At 43.6% G+C, this 21,946-nt stretch overlaps 1 protein-coding gene across 1 annotated transcript in view; it reads right to left on the bottom strand.

Moving 5' to 3' along the window:
- Positions 1 to 15,676: 15,676 nt before the first annotated feature.
- The window catches only part of LOC146969355 (glucosidase 2 subunit beta-like), a 138,910-nt gene continuing 132,640 nt past the window's right edge, over positions 15,677 to 21,946 (bottom strand). The window contains exon 15 of the mRNA XM_085806291.1: positions 15,677 to 16,713. Within this exon, the coding sequence (XP_085662417.1) occupies positions 16,576 to 16,713 (138 nt within the window). The 3' untranslated portion in view covers positions 15,677 to 16,575. The remainder of the gene's footprint in view (positions 16,714 to 21,946) is intronic.

The raw sequence follows: 21,946 nt of genomic DNA, 5'->3' as shown, positions 1-21,946 counted from the left end.
AACAAACCTACTGCTATGACTATAGGGATTATGGCAATGGGCCAATTTGACAAAATGTTGAACTATCCCTTTCATACAGAACCTGCTTTACAGTCAAAAAGCTGAGCTGTTTGTTACCCACTATATGTTGCTGTGTTGTGGTGTTGAGGTTTTTTTTTTTTGCTTTACAGGCCCGTCGCCAATATCTGCTTAACGTCCTGTGAGCTGGTGTGTGCGTGGTCCTTGACCTCACCAGCTCATGGCCTGACCCTCCAGGTCGAGATGCACGGGTGTCATTCATCTCTCTCCGCTCTGCTTCAAAGCAGCAGCGTTATCCACTCGGTATTCATCCTCTTGCAGAACATTGTCTTTCATCCAGCAGATGATGAAAAAAAAAAAAAAAAAAGCACTCTTAAAATTTTAAATGAAAAGGCCTTAAGCTGATTGTGGTGGAGTGGATGAGTAGTGGTCCTTTATGTGACTTGTATATGATCCCTTTAATGGCCCGGTGTCACGGATAATTCACAGGTAAATTCACAAGTGCCTTCTCTCTGCGCGCGCGGTTCTTCCATTAAGCACACCCTGAAATTTTCTTTTTAACAAGCGGCTACGAAGGGTTAGGCGTGCTTGCACCTGTCTATTGGAGAGGACAAGTGGTGATCAGCGGTCCTTGTTGGTTGTGCACGAATCCAAATGAGTCAATTACAAAGTTGAAAACAGTGAAATGGAGTTAAAGTAGCGTTTTTAACCGGCTTGAAATTAATTAAATGTTGAAGGTCAGAGGAAGTAAGACCTTTTTTCTTTTTTTTTCCTATTTTCCACTGTATTCAGAAATACTCTATTCTCCTTACTGCCACTGACAGATGCCATGTGGCTTACACAGTGTAATACACAATGTTGAATGCCTCTCTTTTGCATCATATTTCCATTTTGTCAGACATCAATGAGTCCCTGCTCGGCGTTGGACCTTGTTCTGCCGTCTTCCTATTCCTCGCCGTCCACGGTCAAACATGTTCAGTGATTGGATTTAAGTTCTTACATCACGACCGGTTGAAGCTTGGCGTCCTCCAGCCGCGTCAGATCAGCGAAGACTTCCATCAGCGAGGCATCATCTATCTTCCCTAACGACGGCTCCATGTTATTCTCCCTATGAGGCCTTGGCACCTCCATTCCATAATGAGGCAGTGAAGAAAAGGGGTGCAGATTAGAATAACAGCCTTAACTAATCCATAACAGGCCGATGAGGCGCCACGTTTGGGGAAACCGTGTCATTTCTCATTTTGCAGTGCCATGGCAAAATCTCTCCTCTCTCTCAAACCCCCCACGCAAAACAAGCCCCAAGAATAGCTGCTGTGGCAAGCCGCCGGCACAAGGACGGCAATCAACAACACATAGCTCCTTTCCCTGTCTCTCTCTCTCTCCCTTTTTTCTCGGCTCCCGCCAATAGTCTGAGGAGAGCAGACGGGAAATCCATGCCTCTGACTGTTGTCTTTGGAAATCAAAGATGAGTTTAAGCTCTGAGAAAACTACCGCGGTCTCCGACCATATCTCAGGGACAGAGGCTGTTCTGATTGCTATCGACAAGTTTTGTTCTTTTTTAAATGAAGCTTTTTCTTGAAGCGGCCAGGCTCCCAAGCCGATACGTTTTTAGAAAATGGGTTCATTTCTCAAGGTTTTCGGCGCTCGCCGGGGGCCCCTGCTGGTCGAAGGAATTCACAGCAGGCTCGTTTGTTAGAGATTAAGTCAAAGGTGCAACGAAAAATGATTATTTTTTACTAACAAATTACTTAACCCACAAAGAGCTTTTGAGGTTAATGTAAGAGAAATACACAACACTTTAGGTGGTTTATAGCTCAGGTCAACATCTCAGTGGCAATGTTTACCACTCAAACATAAGACAAGCTGCATTATTTTAAAACCCTTTTATGCAGTTAATCAGGATCAGATATCAGACTTAAGAAATACTTAAACTTTCTAAGGGGCAAGAGCAAGTATTCATCAAATGTGAAATTAAGAATCTAAATGAATTACAGAATGACGGTATCTAGGCTTGTCTGCATGTAAAATTTAAATCAGCTTTGAAATGCTGTTTGGAGATCAGTAAAATCAAGCTGCAACAGTCCAATAGCTAGGTTCGCACACTGAAAATTACAACAAATGCTGCTGATGCCGTCTTATTGGATTTAAATGTAATTTACTTCATGTATCATGAACTGAAAAGGACCCCAACATACACCCTTGAGGAACTCCTTTTTGCAAACTCCTGGTAGCCGTTTCAGTTTCTTTCCTGAATCCAAACCATGACTTTTCGAATATGCACGTAACAAAACCCAATGTGTATTTTTAGTTCTGCTTAAAAAACCATAGCTGCAAAACCGCTGTGCCTCTCTGTTCTGTTATGATGTTGACACAACCTGTCACAGTGTTGTGGTCAAAGTGAAATCCCCAGGAAATCGTCTCAGGCGAGAAGAGTTACGACCGTGTTGTGTGGCGGCTGTGTGTGAGTGTCGGGTTCTCTCATCGCTGCGGCACAGACTGAAGAGCTGTTGCTGCGGTTCTGGCCATTTTTCTACCACTTACTCAGCAACTGTAGAGAATCACATGAGTGGTAATGATGGGGGGGGCGGAGCAGCTTCTGTTGTATGCTAAGAGTCAGGTTTATGACTGCAATGCAATCAGCTGTATCAAACCAAACAAAGCAGAAAGCTATCTATCTATCCACCTCTGTGTTAGGTTAGGTTGAGTGTGAAACAGAGACACCAAAATCATGCATTTGCATTTGGACATTCCTGACTGGTTGCAACACCCCCCCCCCCCCCCCCCCCGATGAAGGCATGGGGTCTTAATGAAAGCTCAGCATGACTGCTGTCTGTTTGTCCTAGAAGCCCCGATTTCTGCGCGTGGCACATCTGGCCGCGTTTTGCATGTTTATGATGCGCCCATGCATTTACATGGCGCGCGGCTTTGCATCGGCGTGTTTACATGTGCACTAGGCGGAGGCTGAAGTAGCTGCCGGCTGTTTTCGCCAGCGTCTGCTCTGCCGTAATAAGGCCTGATTTAAAGTTGACCAGAGCACACCAGGAATAGTGCCTCGCTCCTCATTTCCTCTGCCGCCAGTGGAGATGAGATCTCTTCACAATATTTACCCAGGGAATAATGATGTTTGATTTGACTCTCTTCTGGGTGTGTCTCTGTGAGGGCTATTTTTCGCCCACTGCTGCCACTGAGAGAGGAAGCAGACAAGGAGCTGTGTCCACAAGAAAGAAAAAGAAAAAAAAAAGAAAAAAAAGCCTCAGATCATTGTTTATGGATGATGCTGGGTCGGAGTATTTCTGTGCTCGGCCTTCAGAATGTAGAGCTACTGCGTTGCACTGTCGGTAGCGTGACTCACAGTCTGTTTCTTAGCTTATTGCATTTCACTTCAATGCTCCTGACCGACTCAGGTTAGAATCAGTGTGAGGATGCTGCGTTTCAGATGCAGGGAAGGAGAAGGGAAGAGTTGTCCCATCAGCACAGATATGTACATGTAAAAAGCTGCATCTCTGCGGTTGGTTAGCATCTTTCAGTTGTCGCTTTCTAGCTCTTTGTCTCCTCTTTTTGTCTCTCTGTAGACATTTTGCATCTCTTTGCGGTTGTTTTGTGTCTCCTAGTTGTTCTTCCATCTCTTTGTTGTGTAAATCTACATCTCTTATCATGTTTTTTGTAGTCCTTTGTAGCTGTTTTGTGTCTCTTTGTAGTGCTATTTCCGTTGGGTTTGTCTCTTTGGTTGTTTCACATGTCTCCCTGCCTCCAGTCACATTCTGAGATTGTTTAACAAAATCTCGCTGCCCTTTTGACCCCTAGCCTGCTCAGTTTACCCATCCATAACAAACATGAAACATAATCATCTGTATTTGCGAAGCTCCAAAAATCAGATGTTTTGAGTTCTGCGATAAATCACTTTGATTGATTTAGCGCCACGGATGGATTTATTAGATTTATGCATTAAATTTTAATGTTTTATTTTGACACAGCATTAATGTGGAGTGTTTTAGCGCCGACAGAACCGAAGAGACGCGCGCTGTCAAGGCTTTATTAAACCTTCACTCCTCACCGTGCACGCCGAGGCAGATGTTGCTTTTAGGAGGCAAAACAAGTGGGAAAAGGGAAATGCTTAAAACCAGTTAGCTTCTCTAACAAAACCCTTTATTAAAATGTCAATTTTGATTGGAATTTATTATGCGCAGCCGCTATTCAAAGCTAAAGTAGAGCTCGGGAATCCTCTGGGATTGTGGGTTGTATTTACCCTCCACGAGTTTCCTTAGCAGCTCAGCTTGAACGCTGCTGACATCCCAGCTACAGGAACACACTGTAGTATTTACCTCATTACAGCCTGCACCCTCTGAGGAGGAGAGTCATTTGCATGGCTGCTTGTCAAACCACGTTAATATTGACAAAGATTTGCACCTATTTTAATCACGCCACGTAAAGAGGTATACAAAGTTGTTTATGACTGCTCCACCACTGAGCAATGGGCACACATAACATACTGCAGTGCACATTAAAAAAGATTGCACTTTGTTCCGAGCAGCGATTGCAAATCACAGACATCAGAGAGGCAGAGGGAAAATAGATGACTGCGATGGCAGTTTGAGTCGAACAAAAATGCATTTACATATTAAACCACACGGCAGCGTGTGGAGCGAGGCTCTGTTTGAATTGCACGCTCCAGCCTGCGAGGAGAAGCAGGGGCCTCGCCGCTGTGACTGCGGTACCGTAAATTTGAAGTTGTTTACGGATGCTGCCATCTTGGTGCGCTCCGGGAGGGAAACTTGGAGCAGGGCCATTTACCGGCAGCTTGATGAGAGTGCAGTGAGGCGAGTTAATTAATACAACATCCCTGGGCCCACGGGCTAGGCTGCAAAGCCAACCCGGGAGGGAGGGAGGAGATGGAGAGAGAGAGAGGAACATGGAGAAAGGGGACAGAAGGAATTATGTCTAAATACACAGAGAGAATCAAACTGTGAATAATACAGCTACAGTAAAACACAATGGAGTGACACAGCTTAGACCAGAGTGTGATATTTTTAGGTGGTTTTGAGCATCGCAGACGACAGTTTGGTCTCTGAGCAATCAGAACTTACACAACAATGCAGCGAGTTATGAATGAAAGTGACCTCTCATCACTCGGCAGTGAAGAAATATGGCGGTGTGTGAGTCACACGTTTCCGTTGCCTCTTTTCCACCACAAAGAAGCTGGTGTTGGTGCCAGTGCTCAGCTGGTTCAACCATGGGGAGCGAGTCAGAGCCACACTGCTGCTCCTACTATAGAGCCTACTATAGAGTTCTCAACAGGCCTGGAAATTTACTAGCATTAATTCTCAGCCAGAACCCAGACCAAAAAAAAGGAAAAAAGTAAGGTCATCTGAGTCATAATTGCAGCATTTTGACGAGGAGATGTTTGGATTCTGATGAATGTCCCGTTTTGTCCGGGACATCCAATATTTTTATCATAACAATTTTGTCCCGTTTTCAAAATAAAATATGCATTGTCTTTACATCTTTGCATCTGAGTTTGAGTGCCTGTATGTGAGACTGTGTACTGCTGTAATACAGTAGGCTGGCTAACACATGATGCTACCTAGACAAGCCAGAAGAAAAAAAATGATCGCAGAAGTATAGAAAGAACCCGCCCGGTGCCCGGTGTCCCTTTTTATCCACTTCAGGAAGTTGGCAACCCTATTGTTAGCCACAGGATGTTAGTCCTTAGTTTTAACTGCTGTGCTTGCATCTATTACAAAGCAGTTAAACTAATGTAATAAGATATTGATTACGTCTATGACCAAGTTTGCGCTGGTCTTGTTGGTCAGGTAACCCATGGCCCCAGTCTGGAACCAGTTTTAGGCGGTCGAAAAGCAAAGAAGCAGTGATAAGTCAGGCTCTGGATCCCAACTAGTGCTGGAACCAGCTTGTTGTGCTGCGTCTTCCCCAGCATAATACAGCATGTCGTCTCCACCTCAGAGACTCAGCTCCTTCAAATTAGCATCTCTGTGGTTCCCTCCTACTGGAATAACTGGATACCACTGCTGAAGCTGGAGATGAGGGGGAGACTCGCAGCAGACTGGCGCTCCAGCGAGAGAGGACTTTTTTTTTTTTTTTTTTAACAACTGAAGAGCATCCAGGTCCAACCCACTCCAACAGACACTTGAAACAAATGGATCCATCGGCCTCGGCGACCTCTTAAACAAAGCGGAAAAGCAGCAACTTTGGTTTCCCTTCCCCTGCAACCGATTTTTGGTAAACTGTAAAAGCTAAGATGTTTTCACCCGTCGCTCCGCGGTTGCTGCTTCCCCTTAACTTTGCCTCAGTGAGAAAAACTCTTGTCTGTTGCGCTCCATCAAACAAGAGGAAAAAACTTGCCTGGAGATAGAGGAGTCCGTAGGGAGGTCCTCGCCTCCTCCTCTCACTCTTTCTCTCTCCGTCTGTATCCATTTATTTTAGCTGGCAAAAAAACAACTTTGGGACCAAGGTTGTCAAACAACTCTTTTTTTTTTTGCTCCCCAGCTGAGGTGCACATGAACATGGGAGGGATAAAACCAAATAACAATCTGCAAACTCAGCTTTCGAAGACTATTCTTGAATTCTTACTCGCGTAATGCGTGACACTGACCGCTCCTCCTCTACACCTCACAATGATACCATTTTTTTCCCTTCTCTTTCTTAATAATAAACTCCGTCATTCATTGACTGAGTTTATCACGTCCGCGGATCAGCCAAATGACGGCAGCAAAATACTGTAAATAGCTCCGGCTGCCAGAAGACACAAAAGAGATAGGGGCTATAAATACCCTGAATAAATCCTCCTAATCAGGAAGCGAGAGGAGCACGAGTTGTGTTGATATCGGAAACTGGTGGCTGAATCCCATTTTAAATGCTTTCGCCAGCTTTTCCTTTTGGTTAGTGTTTAGAATTCACTCGATAATTACCATATTAAAATGCATGTAGGAGTCTGTGCAGTTGTGGTGGGAAAAGATAAGGCTGCGAGAGTAGGGAGGGAAAGAAAAAAAAAAAAAGTCCACCGGAGGCCTATCAGTCAGTTCTGAATTGCTTTATAATTACTGAGATGCACAGACATAATTTCCTTCTAAAAATAATGCAAAGTTTCATTTCCCTCCTCTGCCTTAATACTGTTGTGTGGAGAAGGAGGGAAGGGGAGGGGAGGGAGGGGAGGGGAGGGAGGGAGCGCTCTCCTCCACCCCACTCTCTCTCTTTCTCTCCCGAATGCATTAACTTAACCTCTTCCTGTACGAGCCGGTGTGGTGCCATGTTAAGCACAGTGTAGCCTAGTTTCTGCACAGCGTGAGCGGCGCTGCCTCCCTGTTTTGGGATCGCAGAAGAATCCAAATTCTGACACATTGGGGTTGTTTTCATGAATATGACAGAGTCTCCAGCTGAAGTTCGTCGCGACTTGTTGGAGTTTTATTTGCATAGATTCCTCATAAGTTTTTATCTCCAGTGTGCTGTTGACACAAAGAGGAATTATCCGCGCGGTATCGAACAGCGAGATGTGTCGGTGTTGCTTTGACCTTAATTAGACCGAACCTGCGTGGTGACAGTTTAATGGGCTCTGTGATGGAGGTTTAGGCCAAAGGAGAGCTGGATGCTTCTTTTATTTTTTTTATTTTATTCCCCCGAGTAGATCAGGGTCTGTCCTGGTTATAGTTACTGTCACTGTCGACTGGAACACAACTCATATAAAACCTCTGCCATCAGAAAGAGTCCAAAGTGACAGATCACCTGAAGTTCTGGTTTGTTCCAGCCTCAAACTCAAATGCTAAACCTTAATGGAACAGAGCAACATGCAATAAATATACAGGGACGCATTTTGCATTTTTATTGATCTTGATTTCATGTTTCTGGGCTGTTTTGTGTAGCTGCTTGTCAAATTGTGTGTTTCTGTGTTTCTCAGGAAGCAGCAGACTGTAGCACTGTGCCCAGGACAAATTCCCTTCGGGGACAATAAAGTTTACCCGACTCTACTAAAACAGAAAGGTCAAAACCTTCAGTGCTCCTGCTCCTATTAGTTTCGGCTAGTTTTAACATGAGCATCAGTGTGAGTGTGTCTGTGTAAAGTTAAAGGGATAGTTCAACATTTTGGTAAATTGGCCCATTGCCATAATCGCTATAGTCATAGCAGTAGGTTCGTTACCTTTAATTGTGCAAGCTATTTTTAGAACGGCGGAGCAGAGCGGCAGGATGCTCAGAGCTACGCTACGGAGGCTCATGGGATTTCTTGGTTTCCCTCATCAAACTCATCAAATACACAATCCAACAACTCCAAAACGCTTTGGTGGAGTTTTTCAGCAAGCAGTCTTGGAACGTTACAAAACGGAGCCTCTGTATTTACCTTTTTGAGGTAAATTCAGACGCTCCGTTTTGTAACGTTCTATTATTATCTCATAGCGTGGTGAATGTGCAGGTCACAACTTGTCCACGAAAGCGCTTTGGAGTTGTTGGATTGCGTATTTGATGAATTTGATGAGGGAAACCAAGAAATTCCATTAGCCTCCGTAGCGTAGCTCTGAGCAGCCTGCCGCTCTGCTCCGCCGTTCTAAAAATAGCTTGCACCGACAATTAAAGGTAACGAACCTACTGCTATGACTATAGGGATTATGGCAATGGGCCAATTTGCCAAAAATGTTGAACTATCCCTTTAAAGCTAAATGATCTACAGACACTGCTACTTTTCTTTTTAGCCACGTTAGCAGTGTGTCCGGATGTAGCTTCCCCAATGACTGACGTGGTCGTCCATAGCATTCTGTGTTCTGCTGTGAAACATCTCAACATCTGAGGCTGGATGACAGATCAGCAGCTGTGTGTTTTTATCATTTCGACACCGTGTGATATTTATAGAGACCAGGGTTTCTCTTTTCGGAAGGCCTCGCCCACTAAAAGAGTCGAGCCTAGGAGAGGAGAGGGAAAGGAAAAGGTTGCAGGAGACGGGCCTGCGTGACGACCGGCAGGTTCTCCTGTGATGAAATATTGATGGCGCTGACTTTGATTCTGCAATGGGTACTTTTGATCCAGATCTGTCGCGGCAGAGGAGACACCCTCCCCCCTCTATTCTTCCTCAGGTGCATCGCCGGCCTTTTTCGCTTTCGAAAAATGCCATCCACCCTCCGCTAGCTTTGATCAAATGTGTAGACTTTGAAGAGGAACTTATAGAGATCAATGCTGTGTGTATACAGCCAGGGCCGATACTGTCGGTCTATAACTCAATATGTTGCAGCGGCGGTTTGTTGGATGGGCGCCAGTGACCGAGGGGTGGGGGGCTTTGCCAGTTTGTCGGTTGTTGACTTTTATTTATCGCGGCTGCTGCTGTAATTGATGACTGAATCAGCACTGTCTGGAAAAAAAAACTAACCGCTGACTTCTTTGCTTTTTTTCACCTCGCCTCCCCCTCGCAGCACTGATCTGAAATTTAAATCCAAATCTTCCAAAGGAGAGAAAAAGCACGCCGTCTATTATTTAAAGAGACAAAATTTCATTCACAAAATCTCAGGGCATTGTTCTAGCTTACAAATCCTGCAGGCTGCTCTTTGCAGATTTGCAGATCACCCCCCCTAGTGCAGCCGTACTTTGCTTTTCCACCTCTTTTTATTCTCTCAAAAGAGTCAAGTGCTCTTTTCTTTTGTCTGCCTTACAATCCAGTGTGTGTGTGGAGAGTATGAGGTGTCCAGTGCAGAGCTGTGTCCCTGGATAATGGAGCAGAGAGCCATCTGTCTGTCTGGCCGGCCATCCGTCCACATCCTCAAATCCTATCAGTGTGTCTCACCTGCTAATGAAAAGCTAGCAGGTACTCTGCTGCAGCCCTTAAAATGGATGACTTCCCTGCACAGCAGAGGCTGCCGCGCACACCATCACTCTTCTTCTTTGTCTCTCCTTCCCTTTTTCCAACCCTCCCTGCTGAATGCCAACTCCATTTCAACCATTTCCTTTTTTTTTTCCATTTCTTTTCTCCGTTTCTCTGCACAGGTCCAACTTGTTTGATTTAAATTCGGTGGAATCGCGCGACAAGCAAATATCATGGTTTTACCATCCGCCGTCTGTTTACCTCCTCCTCTAAATGAAAATCTCCTATTTGTTTTGAAAACTAAATTGGCTCCTCCTTGTTTACCCTATCACTTAGAAGAACCCGGCACTTCCTCCTCTTCCTCCTTCCTCCCCCCTTCCCTCTCGTCCCCCCGGTAACCTGCATTATGCAACACAAAAATAATGGCCCAGCCCCGGCCACGCTATATGTTTGAAACGGCGGCTTCGTTAATAATTGCCATAATTGTATAAGTATGTGGAAACTGCTCCACAAAATGGAGCAATGACTGTTATCAGGTTGATAACCAATAATTACTTACAAACTCTGTGCTCATTAAGCAGCTCCTGTGGAGAAACCCAGCTCGATATAGCCCTCCAGAATCCCCTCCCCTCGCCCACCAGGATCCCGCTGCTCTCCCTCTCCCTCTTGTTATATCCCACTTTCTCTCCTCTCTCTCTCCCTCCATCCACATCCTGCTTTTCATTCCATCTGTTATCCATGTTGTTCTGTTTCAATCACTTCCTATCTCCTCACTCAGCCTTTGCTTTTCTTTGTCCCCCTCTCTCTCCCTTCTTTCGGCCCTCCATCCTCTATCTGTGACTAGTGATCACTGTAATCTTTCTCCCCTCCACACATTTTCCTGCTAAATCCCAACATCCTGTTTATTTATGTACAGGGCACGCTGCTCTCCACCTCCCCTCCTCTTCTCTGGTCTTTCTCTCCCTGAAAGATTAACCATCCCCTCTGCATCTCTTCTCATCTATCATCCTAATGGGGGCTACAAGAGGGAAAAAACAACAATTTGCTGAGGGAGAAACAGCCACAAAAGGGCACGGAAAGTGTTTGGATTGCCGCTGTCGATCAAGTTGCAGTCTGCTAGCTGGTGGCGCTCATCTTAACAGCGGAAATTGTCACCTGCGAAGGCACGAGCGCACCGACTCTCCACTCGTAAACACCTAAAGAAGTGACGTTTATGGCCCCGTTACACGTGTTCACTTCGGGTTACTTTGCTGCACGGGGCCCGTACTCACTCCCATTCTCTAGAAATAGAACATGAAGATGAAATAATAATCACATTTCTTTATTAAATCCCCAAAAACACCCAAAATGAACATCTTAAATCATTTGATATGTTAAAAAGGCAGTGAGCTGTGTCTCTGGCAGCAGATCATGTTAACATCTGTTGCCTTCCATAAACTGGCCTCAATATGTGAAGTTTGTATTGGCTAAAGAAAAAAAAAGGATTACAATGTTAGAAAACAAAAGAAAAAAAGTTAAACTTGGATTCAAAATTATAACAAAAACAGATTTTGAAACTTTAACATCATAAGCTGCTGTTTTACATTTCCATTTGTATTTCTCTCAACTTCTTTTATCATCACAAACATTCGGTGACCTCTCCCCGTCGCTCTGGTATAAACACAGGTAAACTGAAGCTCGCTGCGAACACGACTACAAAGGTAGGACATTATTAGGTTTTATGTAAATCAGCAGCGGCAGCTCCCGAAAACACTGTTGATTTGCGTCATCATCCCTGTTGGTTAATTTCAATTTGTAACCCGTGTTCCCTTTTGTCGGTGCACTTTGTCTTTGTTTGATACGCGCTGTCATGACGCCGGGATTGTTTCTCTTGACATTTGAAGCCATTTTCGCAGCGTTTTAAAGCAGCTCACCTGCACTCTGGGGCGCAGACAATTTGGTCTCTTTTCAACCACGAGCTGACATTAAACATAATATGACTTTTGTGGCAGTGTTGGTAATTGTCCTGCGTATTTATTTATTTATTTTTTTGGGGATGTAATTTTAACAGTGTTCGTTCAATCCCTGGCTTCCTCAGGCCCCTGCTCCTCCTCCTCCTCCTCCTGTAAGTGGGAGCAGCCGACTGCAGGAGGCCCCTGGTAACCACATGCTATCACAGCTCGGCCTTCCAGCCTCCAACCGCGGCACGCTTACACTCATCCACTCCACAGGGGAAGTGTTGAGCCTCGCTCGCCGACGTGAGAGCACAAACACAGAAACATTCACCCTCCGCTAGGATAGGCTCGTACCAGCCCTCCCTCTCCAACTGCCACCTCCCCCTCTCCCTCTCTCCTTCCCTCACTCTTCTCTCCTCAGTCAGCTCGTCCCTCTCCTCCTCTCAGAGCACAGTCTCCCCTCCAGCACCGTCCTGGTCTCTGTCATTTTTGTCGTTGTTTATTCCTCTATCCGTCTCCTTGTTCTCCTCCTGTCAATATTAGTCTCAGTTCATCTGCTTCTCTAATTCTCTCCCTCTCCCTCTCCTCCTGGTTCTCCTGCTCAGAGAAGTGTGAGAACATCCGCTGGTCCACATCCACATATTTTTACATTAGAAATATTTTTGGTTTGTTTGTGGTTTTGTTTGGATATTTAATATTCAGCTGTAGCAAAAGTTGTTGCAGTTGAGCTGAAGTGACACAGACTCACTGTAAAGTTGCTATAATTAACATTTTTACAGTGATGAAGAGTTATGATAAAGAGATCACGCTTAGTATCAAGCCCCTGGGTCTTTCAGCTTGTTGTTTTGATTTGACAGGCCATAACTTTATTGTTTTGGTCGGCTGGTTGACTTTATTTCAGGATAAAAGCTGTAGCCTCTCTACAAAGCTGATAAGGAGTTGGTGGAGACCAAAACAGAGCTAAAAGGAGAGTAAATATTGCACTAGATCCTCTGCTGAAGTTAAAGCAGAAGTAAGCGATCCGGTCGTTTTGGCTAACTTCCTGTCAGCCGATGGAGTTAGCAGTCCCCGCCCTCGTCCCTACGTCACCACATTCACGCGCATCCCTTGGCTGCACACACAGAGAGGACCGCCCCTTTATGCCGTTCTCTCTCCTCATTGGATAAAGGTTGTAGGATAAGGAAAGTTTTCTCATCGGCTTACAGCAGAGCAGAGTGACTGACAGACCCGTGTTTCGGACCAAACACTCTATTAGTGATTGCTGTCGGAAGATATAACTATTTAAGACTTATATTAACACAAATATTTTGCTTACTTCTGCTTTAAATGAAAGTTATAGGGTGATTTTGAGTCATTTGACCAAGAATGGTTGCCACAACATAAACACAAATATCTAAGATGTCTAAGTGATCTGTTGTCAGCTCGTCCTGTTTCATTATTGTAGGTTAGAAAAAGTTAATTTGTTGAAATGTTTTTATATGGAGAGAAATAAGTAAACAATCAATAATTACAGCAAAAAAACTCCATACTTGCAGGCTTTAGTGCATAATTTGAAAAAACAGGATAAATAAGGTATAAATTAGGTAGTTTTTTTCCATTAAATTAAATGTTGACACTCTCCACAAAGAGAAAAGTAAAGCGTTTAGTAGCCGTATAGGGTAGCCTACAGTATATCCTCCTGTATATACTGTAGTACTGAAGGCTCACAAAACAAATGCCTTTGAATTGCCTGGGAAAAAAAAAAAATCAAATATGCATGCTAGAGGCTGGGAGGCGTCAGTGACTGAATAGATTGGAGTAAGCGTGGACGTGAGGGAGATGGATGTGACTGTCGCACGCCGACTCAACGCCAGCGCCCTTTTTCTACTCCCTCTCAGCCCCGAGGGGAGAACTGGCCTTCCTCAAAAGAAGGAGGCTTAAAAACAATCTCTGAAAGAGTGAGAGCGGCGCCGTGGTGCGGTGGGCGTCAGTCAACCAGTCAGTCGACCAGTCAGTCAGTCAGTCAGGGCTCCACCGTCTCCCACTCCACAGAACAGGTAGCCTGAACTAGTTTCTACAAAGCTGAGTCGGAGATTTAATGCAATGAAAAGCCTCTGGGCCCTTTTAGCAATTTGGAGTCAACACACAAATACGCCCACGCTCAACTGGAAAGACTTTCCATCCCTGCCCCTTCATGTGCTGAATGGAGGTGTGTGTGCGTGTGTGTCTGAGCATGTGCTCAGTTTCCCTACTGAATCCCTCCCACAACTCCCTCCTTCCCTTTTCTGATCTGAAGCAGCACATCAAGCGGTCAGTCGGTAAAAAAAAAACAGTGCGCTCTTTTTTTTCTTTCCCCAAATAACTGTCCATTTAAGCTGCAGCCTTCTAACATAGTTCCCACCCACGCGGTGCGGGGTGAGTCAGGTAATTTAACACATTATGATCAATGAGTAAAGCGAGGCGCTGCTGTTACCCCGCAGACTGTCCAATCTCTCCCTTCGTGAGAGGAGAAAGTTCTCTCGGAAGACGGCGTCACATGGCCGCCATATGGCGACGGAGCCATATAAAGTTTTCTCCAGATGCCAGTGATGAAATGTTGCCTTCTGCAATATTAGACAGAGTGCTGCTCTTGACACTGTCTGTGTGATTGGCAGCATTTCCAGCTGTTGGTAAGAGTATCTGTGCAGGCTTACTGTGTGTGCTTTTTCTTTTTTACGCTGACGACATGAGCTCCGGCATCTGTTGCACGTTTGAAATGTTGAGTGAGTGTGAGATTAAAATGAACAGTGATACTGTGTTCATCAAAAACATTTATGTGTTGCCAGCTTAAAGGGATAGTTCACCCATAATTCAATTCAAATTTCACTCGTTATCTACTCACCCTCATGTCGACTAAGGGCTGGGAGAATTTTCAGAGTCCTCCGTGCCTTCTCGGAGTTACGGGGGGGGGTCCGCGCAGCAGTATTTGTCCATATAATGGTTGTGAATGGGGCTCACTTTTATTCGTCCAAAAAGACACATCCAAATACCTCCATACTGTTCGTCTGTAATGTCCCTCTTGTATTGAAGCCCCAACATGAGAAATTGTTCCGCCGGTCAGTGCAAATCACAGGCAAATCACAGTAAGAGCAGACTTATTAAATTTTTTTCTGAACAATTTCTCATGTTGGGGTTCAATACAAGAGGGACATTACAGACGAGCAGCATGGAGGTATTTGGATGTTTTTTGGTGTGTCTTTTTGGATGAAGAAAAGTGAGCACCATTCACAACCATTATATGGACAAATGCTGCTGCACGGACCCCCCCGTAACTCAGAGAAGGAACGGAGGACTCTGAAACTTCTCCCAGCCCTTAGTCCACATGAGGGTGAATAGATAATGAGTGAAATTTGAATTTTGGGTGAACTATCCCTTTAACTGATCGATTTGAATTTCGTATAAAGAAAGAGTTTGGTTTTCGTAGACATGTCTGGCGTTTGAGTTTGGTGACACACTTGGCAGAACTTCACCTTTACTCGGAAAAGCGAAGGTGAAAGCAAATAGTCAGATTCACCGTCAGACGGAGCGTGTGGACGGGAGCTGAGGCCGGATAAATAAAAAGCAGCAGTCCCTGGGCTACGGGGCCTGAGGCTATTGCATTGCTAGCAGGCAAACAGCCACCCAGCTGCCCCAGCAGGGTAGGAATATATCAGGCAGCCTATTGGATACCTGACAGCTGATTTAGAGCCCCCTTAATGAGCAGAGGGCTCTGCTGCAGAAACCCCACAATCTATTACATAACAAGCACAGAGAGAGGCCCCACTGCAAGAGATGTTATTCAGTAAACAATGAGCTAATAAGAGTTCAAAGCATGTAAGTGTTGTGAAAAAACAGTAATCCTGCACATATGAGTCACTGTATTAGACCTTATACTTATACGTTATGTATATAAAGACAGTAACTAGTCACAAGTTAGATTTGTAGCAATGTCACTTTATTTCTACATTGCATTACACAGTGCAGTGCTTTATTGTACATTGTTGCTATTGTCAACAATAAAGACCAGTTGATATTTAGCAACCTAACCTCGTAAACTAAAATGTAAACCTTTAAAAACAGGCCACAGATGTCCACAGGTTACACAGCATGGGGTCTAGATAATCTCCTAAAAACAGCTGGTTACCGAAGTGTTTGGCAAAACATTTGTCGAGGACTATTTTCAGCTGCGGATTTATACACATAAGTCGGTATTTACAGCAGCAGGAAGACAGCGTTGGTCATGATGAACATGTCATCGACACGTTTCTAATACATGCTGGTGTTTGCTCTATGCTAAGCTTCATCAGGCTTTGGCTAAATAGGTAACAGAATCACACTGTTGTTGGTTTTATGGATTTATTAGCAATGAGACAGAAAAGTGGATATGACCTTTGCTGAAGACTATAATAAATGTAGTTAAAGTTGTGCTTTAGAATAAGCAGCAGCTACATGTCATTACACACTGCAGCTGGTCTGCTGTAGTTGCACTTCATTTGTTCAGTTATTTACACAGTAATCTGGTTGGACCTTAAATGTAAACACTATTGAGGATTATACTGTGATGTTATTAATACTCGGTGTGCAGTAAATGCTGCATTCCAGTAGGATCACATAACAGAAATGAAGCAGCACTGTAACAATCGATGGTCTAGGACCAGTGTTACGAAAACTCTGATTCTGACCTTAGCGAGACTTGCTTGGAAGTGTATATGTTCTGACAACACAGATGTCAGAGGGGACCCTCAGGACCCCGGCCTGTCACCGCGGGCTAGCCATCCGGGGGGTTGGGGGGGAGGGCTAAATTAATCTAGGCTAGGCCAGTAAGGGAAGGGGTCACAGTTCGCTGTGTATGCCCCGCTGCTTTAGCACCGGCTGACAGGCCACAGGAGTCTGAAAGTCCATGATGTACTGGCATTTGCTGGGCTCCTTCACCGATCGCAAGGCTGTCTCTGTTCCGCATGTCAGCGTGACCTAGAAAAGCACAAAGAGAGAAAAGTTGAGGTGGTGTGGAGAGAAGTGCTGTTGTTACCCAGAGTCAAGAGCATAGCCAGTTTTATCTAGGGAGGAGGGAAGGGGAGGGAGGGGTGATAGAAGACGCTGTCCTGCCTTTTGTTTTAATGATTTTCCAACCTTTTTAAACTTTTGTGCAGGAGTGGGAAACGGCTACAAATGACAGGATTATGCAGAAGGAGCTGGCATTTCAAACATATTCAGGTCTCTCCTCAAATAAAAGGATTGTTCTGCGCACAGGTTGTGTTTTTTATCGCCGCCTCAACACTGCAATCAAGAAAACACGAGAACCCCAAGCGTTGCCGCGGCTGCGGGACACTGGCATTATGGGACATCTCGGCTGCCGTCGGCGGGACGGGGAGGGGAGAGGATGTGATTATCGCTGTCGTGTCATTTAATCTGTAACATTGACGCCACCCGCAAGAGGAGCGGGGAGGGAAAGAAAACACAACTTATTTTACTTCTAGGGGGTTTCCATAGCAACCTCTCACATCATACTGCACCCTGAACAGACAATCCCTCTGGCGAACAAAGGCACCTGGAGAGGGGGAGAGATAGGAACTTGACAGGTATTATTGTGCTGAAGTTTTGAGCCTGGTACAACCGCTGATTTGGATTTGTCCTGTCGTTGGATTAAAAATAGAGGCTTTTCTCATGTCACTTATGTATATTGTTGCACTGATGTACAGGTGTGTGTGGGGAGAATGTCTGTAGTGGCAGATATATCGGTTCACAGACACCGAGTGTTGGGATTTTATTATATAAATTGCAAATTTGAATTTGAATTACTAGAATATTAGAGTTCTTTGTCTGACTGTGTGTCAGTATTTCTGCTCATTTTACATGACTAGAAATAATTGAAGTGAAATCTTGTTATATAAAACCAATGTTTACAAAGCTTTCCTCTAAAATTTACAGTTGTAAAAAAAAAAAAAAAGGTAATGAATAGGATATCGTGTTCCATTAAAGGCTAAAAAGCCACAAAAATATACTTAAATAGGTTATCGCGACATATTGCGATAATATTGTATCATGACTTGGGTATCATGATATAGTATATGATGATATATTGGGATTCCCACCTTTTAATTTTTTTTATAGTATATTTTTGGGGGCTTTTTCGCCTTTAATGGACAGGAGAGTTGAAAGAGAGACAGAAAATGGGAGGCAGAGAGGGGCGGGATCACATGCAGGAAAGGACCGCTTGACGCGGGATTCGAACCGGGGCTGCCTGCAGTGAGGACTAAAGCCTCAACACATGGGGCAGGTGCTCTACCAACTGAGCTAAACACCGCCCCGGGATTCCCACCATTAAAATAAACATTTTGTTTTCCCAATTGAGTTCATTTAGCATCTGAATGAGTATAGTCAGGACAGAGAAAATAAGCTGTAGATAAGGATATTGATCAAAGCTATTTCTAACAAACATGTGTTCAGATGGACTCACTACAGACACATATGTGTGTGTGTTGTAGCCAAACTCACTGCTCACGTGTAACAGTCACAGTCCACTCAAACAGTTGAGTTCAAGCTCCCCTGTGGACTTTAAGGATACACTGTGCACTGCTTGAGTCTTGGATTACCTCCATATCCACCAGTGAAACAATACATCATTGGTCCCACTCCTCAAGTATAGAGAGAAGTGTGTTTCAGAGCAGAAAGAAGAGAGCACTATCCAAAGATGAGGTTCAGCATTTCAAAAATAATGAGCGTCGACTTCTGACGAGACTTCATTTATGCCGACTGCACACGGTTAGGAGGTCGTATCAAAGGAATTCAGTTTAGTCTTTTCAAAGGCGGCCCCTGGATGGCATGAGTACATACATTCACAAACGGCATTTATTGGACTCTGATTTGAAGAGGGGGCCAGGCAAAGAAAAATGAGATGATTAAATGTGCTACATTTTTAATTGAGCAAATTCTCACACAAAATGTAAATGGATGTCATGAGAAGTAACAGAAATGTGGAAGGGAACCCTGGGAAAACGGAGGGTGGAGGAGGAGAACGCTGCGAGAGAACGCAACGTAAAAACCAATGCAGACTGACAGAGAGAGGAAAGCAAGTCAGCTTCCATCACTTGGCTTCGGACAAAACATGTTTTTGCCAGAGTGCTGAGCAGGCCACGAGCTTCTGCTACTGATTGACTTCTCCTCCAGCGCTCAAACGCACACATCCTGTCCTGTAAAGAGCAGACTGGGCTCAAATGGTCCATGATGAATGTGAGGAGAGGAGCGTCGCTCGGCCTCGCTTTACAATTAACTAAAGTGATATCCGCACGCATGGACACGATATCAGGGAACTTTGATCGAATTTGGTCTTTCAAAGAAACAACAAAGTAAAAAACTAAATAAAAGTACAATGATTTGCAAAAATACACTGTTTTGTAGTTAACCCCTTTTCTCATTGAGATGAATGGATGGATGATAGATAGATACTAGACAGACAGATAATTAGATAGATAGATAGATAGATAGATAGATAGATAGATAGATAGATAGATAGATAGATAGATAGATAGATAGATAGATAGATAGATAGATAGATAGATAGATAGATAGATAGATAGTAGACAGACATACAGACAGATATTTATGGTCATACGTTTATGATTGACAAATGCCGTAATGTCTCTTATTTTGAAATTTCCAGGAAGTTTAACTCTCCTGTGGTATAACCATTTCCTGTTAAGCCTCCTTTACCAGCCTGCTGCAGTATATTCATGCTGAGAATAATATATTCTATTCTTCTCAGCCATTCTTGAGGTCTATACCTACATACAGGCTCTTATTTTCTCTGGGATGTCACCTCAAACAGGGTGTGTTCCTCCATTGGTCTTTGATTACGGGGCAATCGTAGAAAATATGGAAGCGGTCTGCATTTTGCTTTCCGCTGTTTCTCCAGCAAACAGGGTGGTTACCGCTATAGTGGGATTTCTGAGGGGGTTGTAACAAAATACCTTATCAGGTTTTTCCCTCCTTTTCCGCGAGCTCTATTGTTCCCTCCATATTGTCGTCTATTCTTCCTCAGATTATAATCCTTCCTTCTCCCATTTTGTTTAAAGGCATAAAGCCGAATGCTTTTTAGGATTTGACTGCATGAAATGATTCCACCGGTCTAAGCAGTTCTGTCAGCTTTTGTTATAATATGTTGCATCTGCAAATATTGATAAAAGTCTTGGTTTTCTAATAAGTGTCTCTCTGTAAGCACTTCTAAACAGATCAGTGTTCCCTCTGTAATTACACTGCATAGAGCTGTTATTCCATTAGCCGTCCAGTCCCTAAATTCAGCATCCAATTTATTCGGTGTAAAGTCTGACTCATATGCACACCATTTCAGAATAGCAATATCTCCCTCTAGTTTATATTCTTTTCTAATAGTGGTCTCATACTTTTGGACCCCATTGTATTCATTTTAATGGATTCAATCCTTGAGCTGACACTACAGAAAGGAAATAACTTCCATCTTTCTGTGTCCTTCCTTATTTTTTAATTTACTGTATAGGGAAATAGCTGTATAGCCCATCAGCCGACGCCATTGGAATAACTGCACTCAAAAAAGTGAATTGGGTGGGTTGTGCACTGTATATTATTTTAATGTGTTCAGTTTACTTAAAATACATATCTTTGTTGAGTTAAAATATGTTTTTCTAATAAACTCAATGTAATTGTGTGTTTCGTTATGTGTACAAAATAATTATGTGTTGGTTAAACACAAACCATTTAATTTAAGTGAATTATGTGGAAATACTAATTACATCCAGAAGGTGGCAGTAAGAAGAAGATTAAAATGCTTCAGACTGCGCATGCGCAAACAATCAAATCTTCCTTGATTTTCGCGGTGAAGTTGCCAACGGTTTGTCGTCAAAAGAGGTAAGAGGACATTTTATTGTTTCATTTCATTCATACTGAGCATGATTTAGTTGTGTTTGTGATACAACACTCGTTCTATATTTGTGGTTGTGTTTTAGAGAGCTGAGGGTCTGGCACTTTTACTAGCTTAAGTCGCACGTTAATGCTACATTGACGGTAGGTCGGTCTGCTTTTATCCCTGTGAACACGTTAACCGTTAATATCCATGACATTAACACGTTCACTGCTTCATATTTAAAATTTTCCATTTACAAACTTGTGGGGAGCTTTTATTTTGAAACAGGACAGGAAATGCTGCGTGTGTTGACAGCAAATTAACGTTGGGCTACTCGGTTGGTCGAGCATACCGGGACATGTCACGGAGATGCGGACATGCTCATTGGACCTGCTGGTTCACCGGCAGACCGAGAGGACTGCACTAAGTCTATCCCCGTTAACGTAAACAGAGTCACGGCTGAGCTAAGATGCTGTCGCGGCTGTTAGCCGTTAGCTGCTAACGTTAGCTGTTAGCACGTCGTCCCCTACAAGTCAGAACACCGAACCGGAGGAGCAGCGCTACAAAGCTGGTTCATGGTGCTTCGAGACATCGGTGCACATCAGACAACTCGTATGGTTCGTGTTCACACACACGTGTGTTTCCACTCTGGTCAAAACCGTAGATGAGTGACACGTTTCCATGACGACTGACCGGAAATCATGTCATGTTTACATGAGAAAAATTATTTAGTTAAAAATTTTTTTGGGTCGTTTGAAACAGCATTTGCGTGTGCCTTTTTGAGTTTATATTTAAACACCATCTCTATAGAGGTGTATTGTAGGCCTATATAAATATTGCATTATTTTATTCATTTCCTGTTTGTCGTTCATTTCCTATGCTTATAGAAATGCAAGGTGTAGTGTGTGTCTATGTGAAGTCCTAAAATAATTTTCTGTATGTTTTCTCTCTTTAGAATGAAACAAAGAGACTGGAGTGGATTCTCTGGGCACTTTGTATCCACCTGAATGAAGACCCCAACATCCTCTTCAAAGAATACCTGATTGGTAATTTTAATAGTTTAGTTTCTACCTGTATTAAATCAAATCCTGAATAATGAATCATGTTACTTTGTTAAAATTTGCATGGAGTCAGTTTGTTTAAGCTTTTTTGGAAACCTAAATACACTCACAGAGTATTTTATTAGGCACACCTGTGTAATCCAACAGCTCTACCATACTCTACTCTACTTTGACTAAGCTTATACATGTTTATTTTTTATTGACATTGTCAGAAAGGTGATAATTCTACTTTGTTTATTATTGAGTAAGTAAGAAAAGTGTTGTGTCT

The sequence above is a fragment of the Trachurus japonicus genome, chromosome 18 (assembly GCF_045865225.1).
Source record: "Trachurus japonicus isolate A0001 chromosome 18, Traja_1.0".
Taxonomy (NCBI): domain Eukaryota; kingdom Metazoa; phylum Chordata; class Actinopteri; order Carangiformes; family Carangidae; genus Trachurus; species Trachurus japonicus.
Note: the sequence above shows the minus strand (reverse complement) of the source record. Positions and strands in the feature narration are given on the sequence as shown.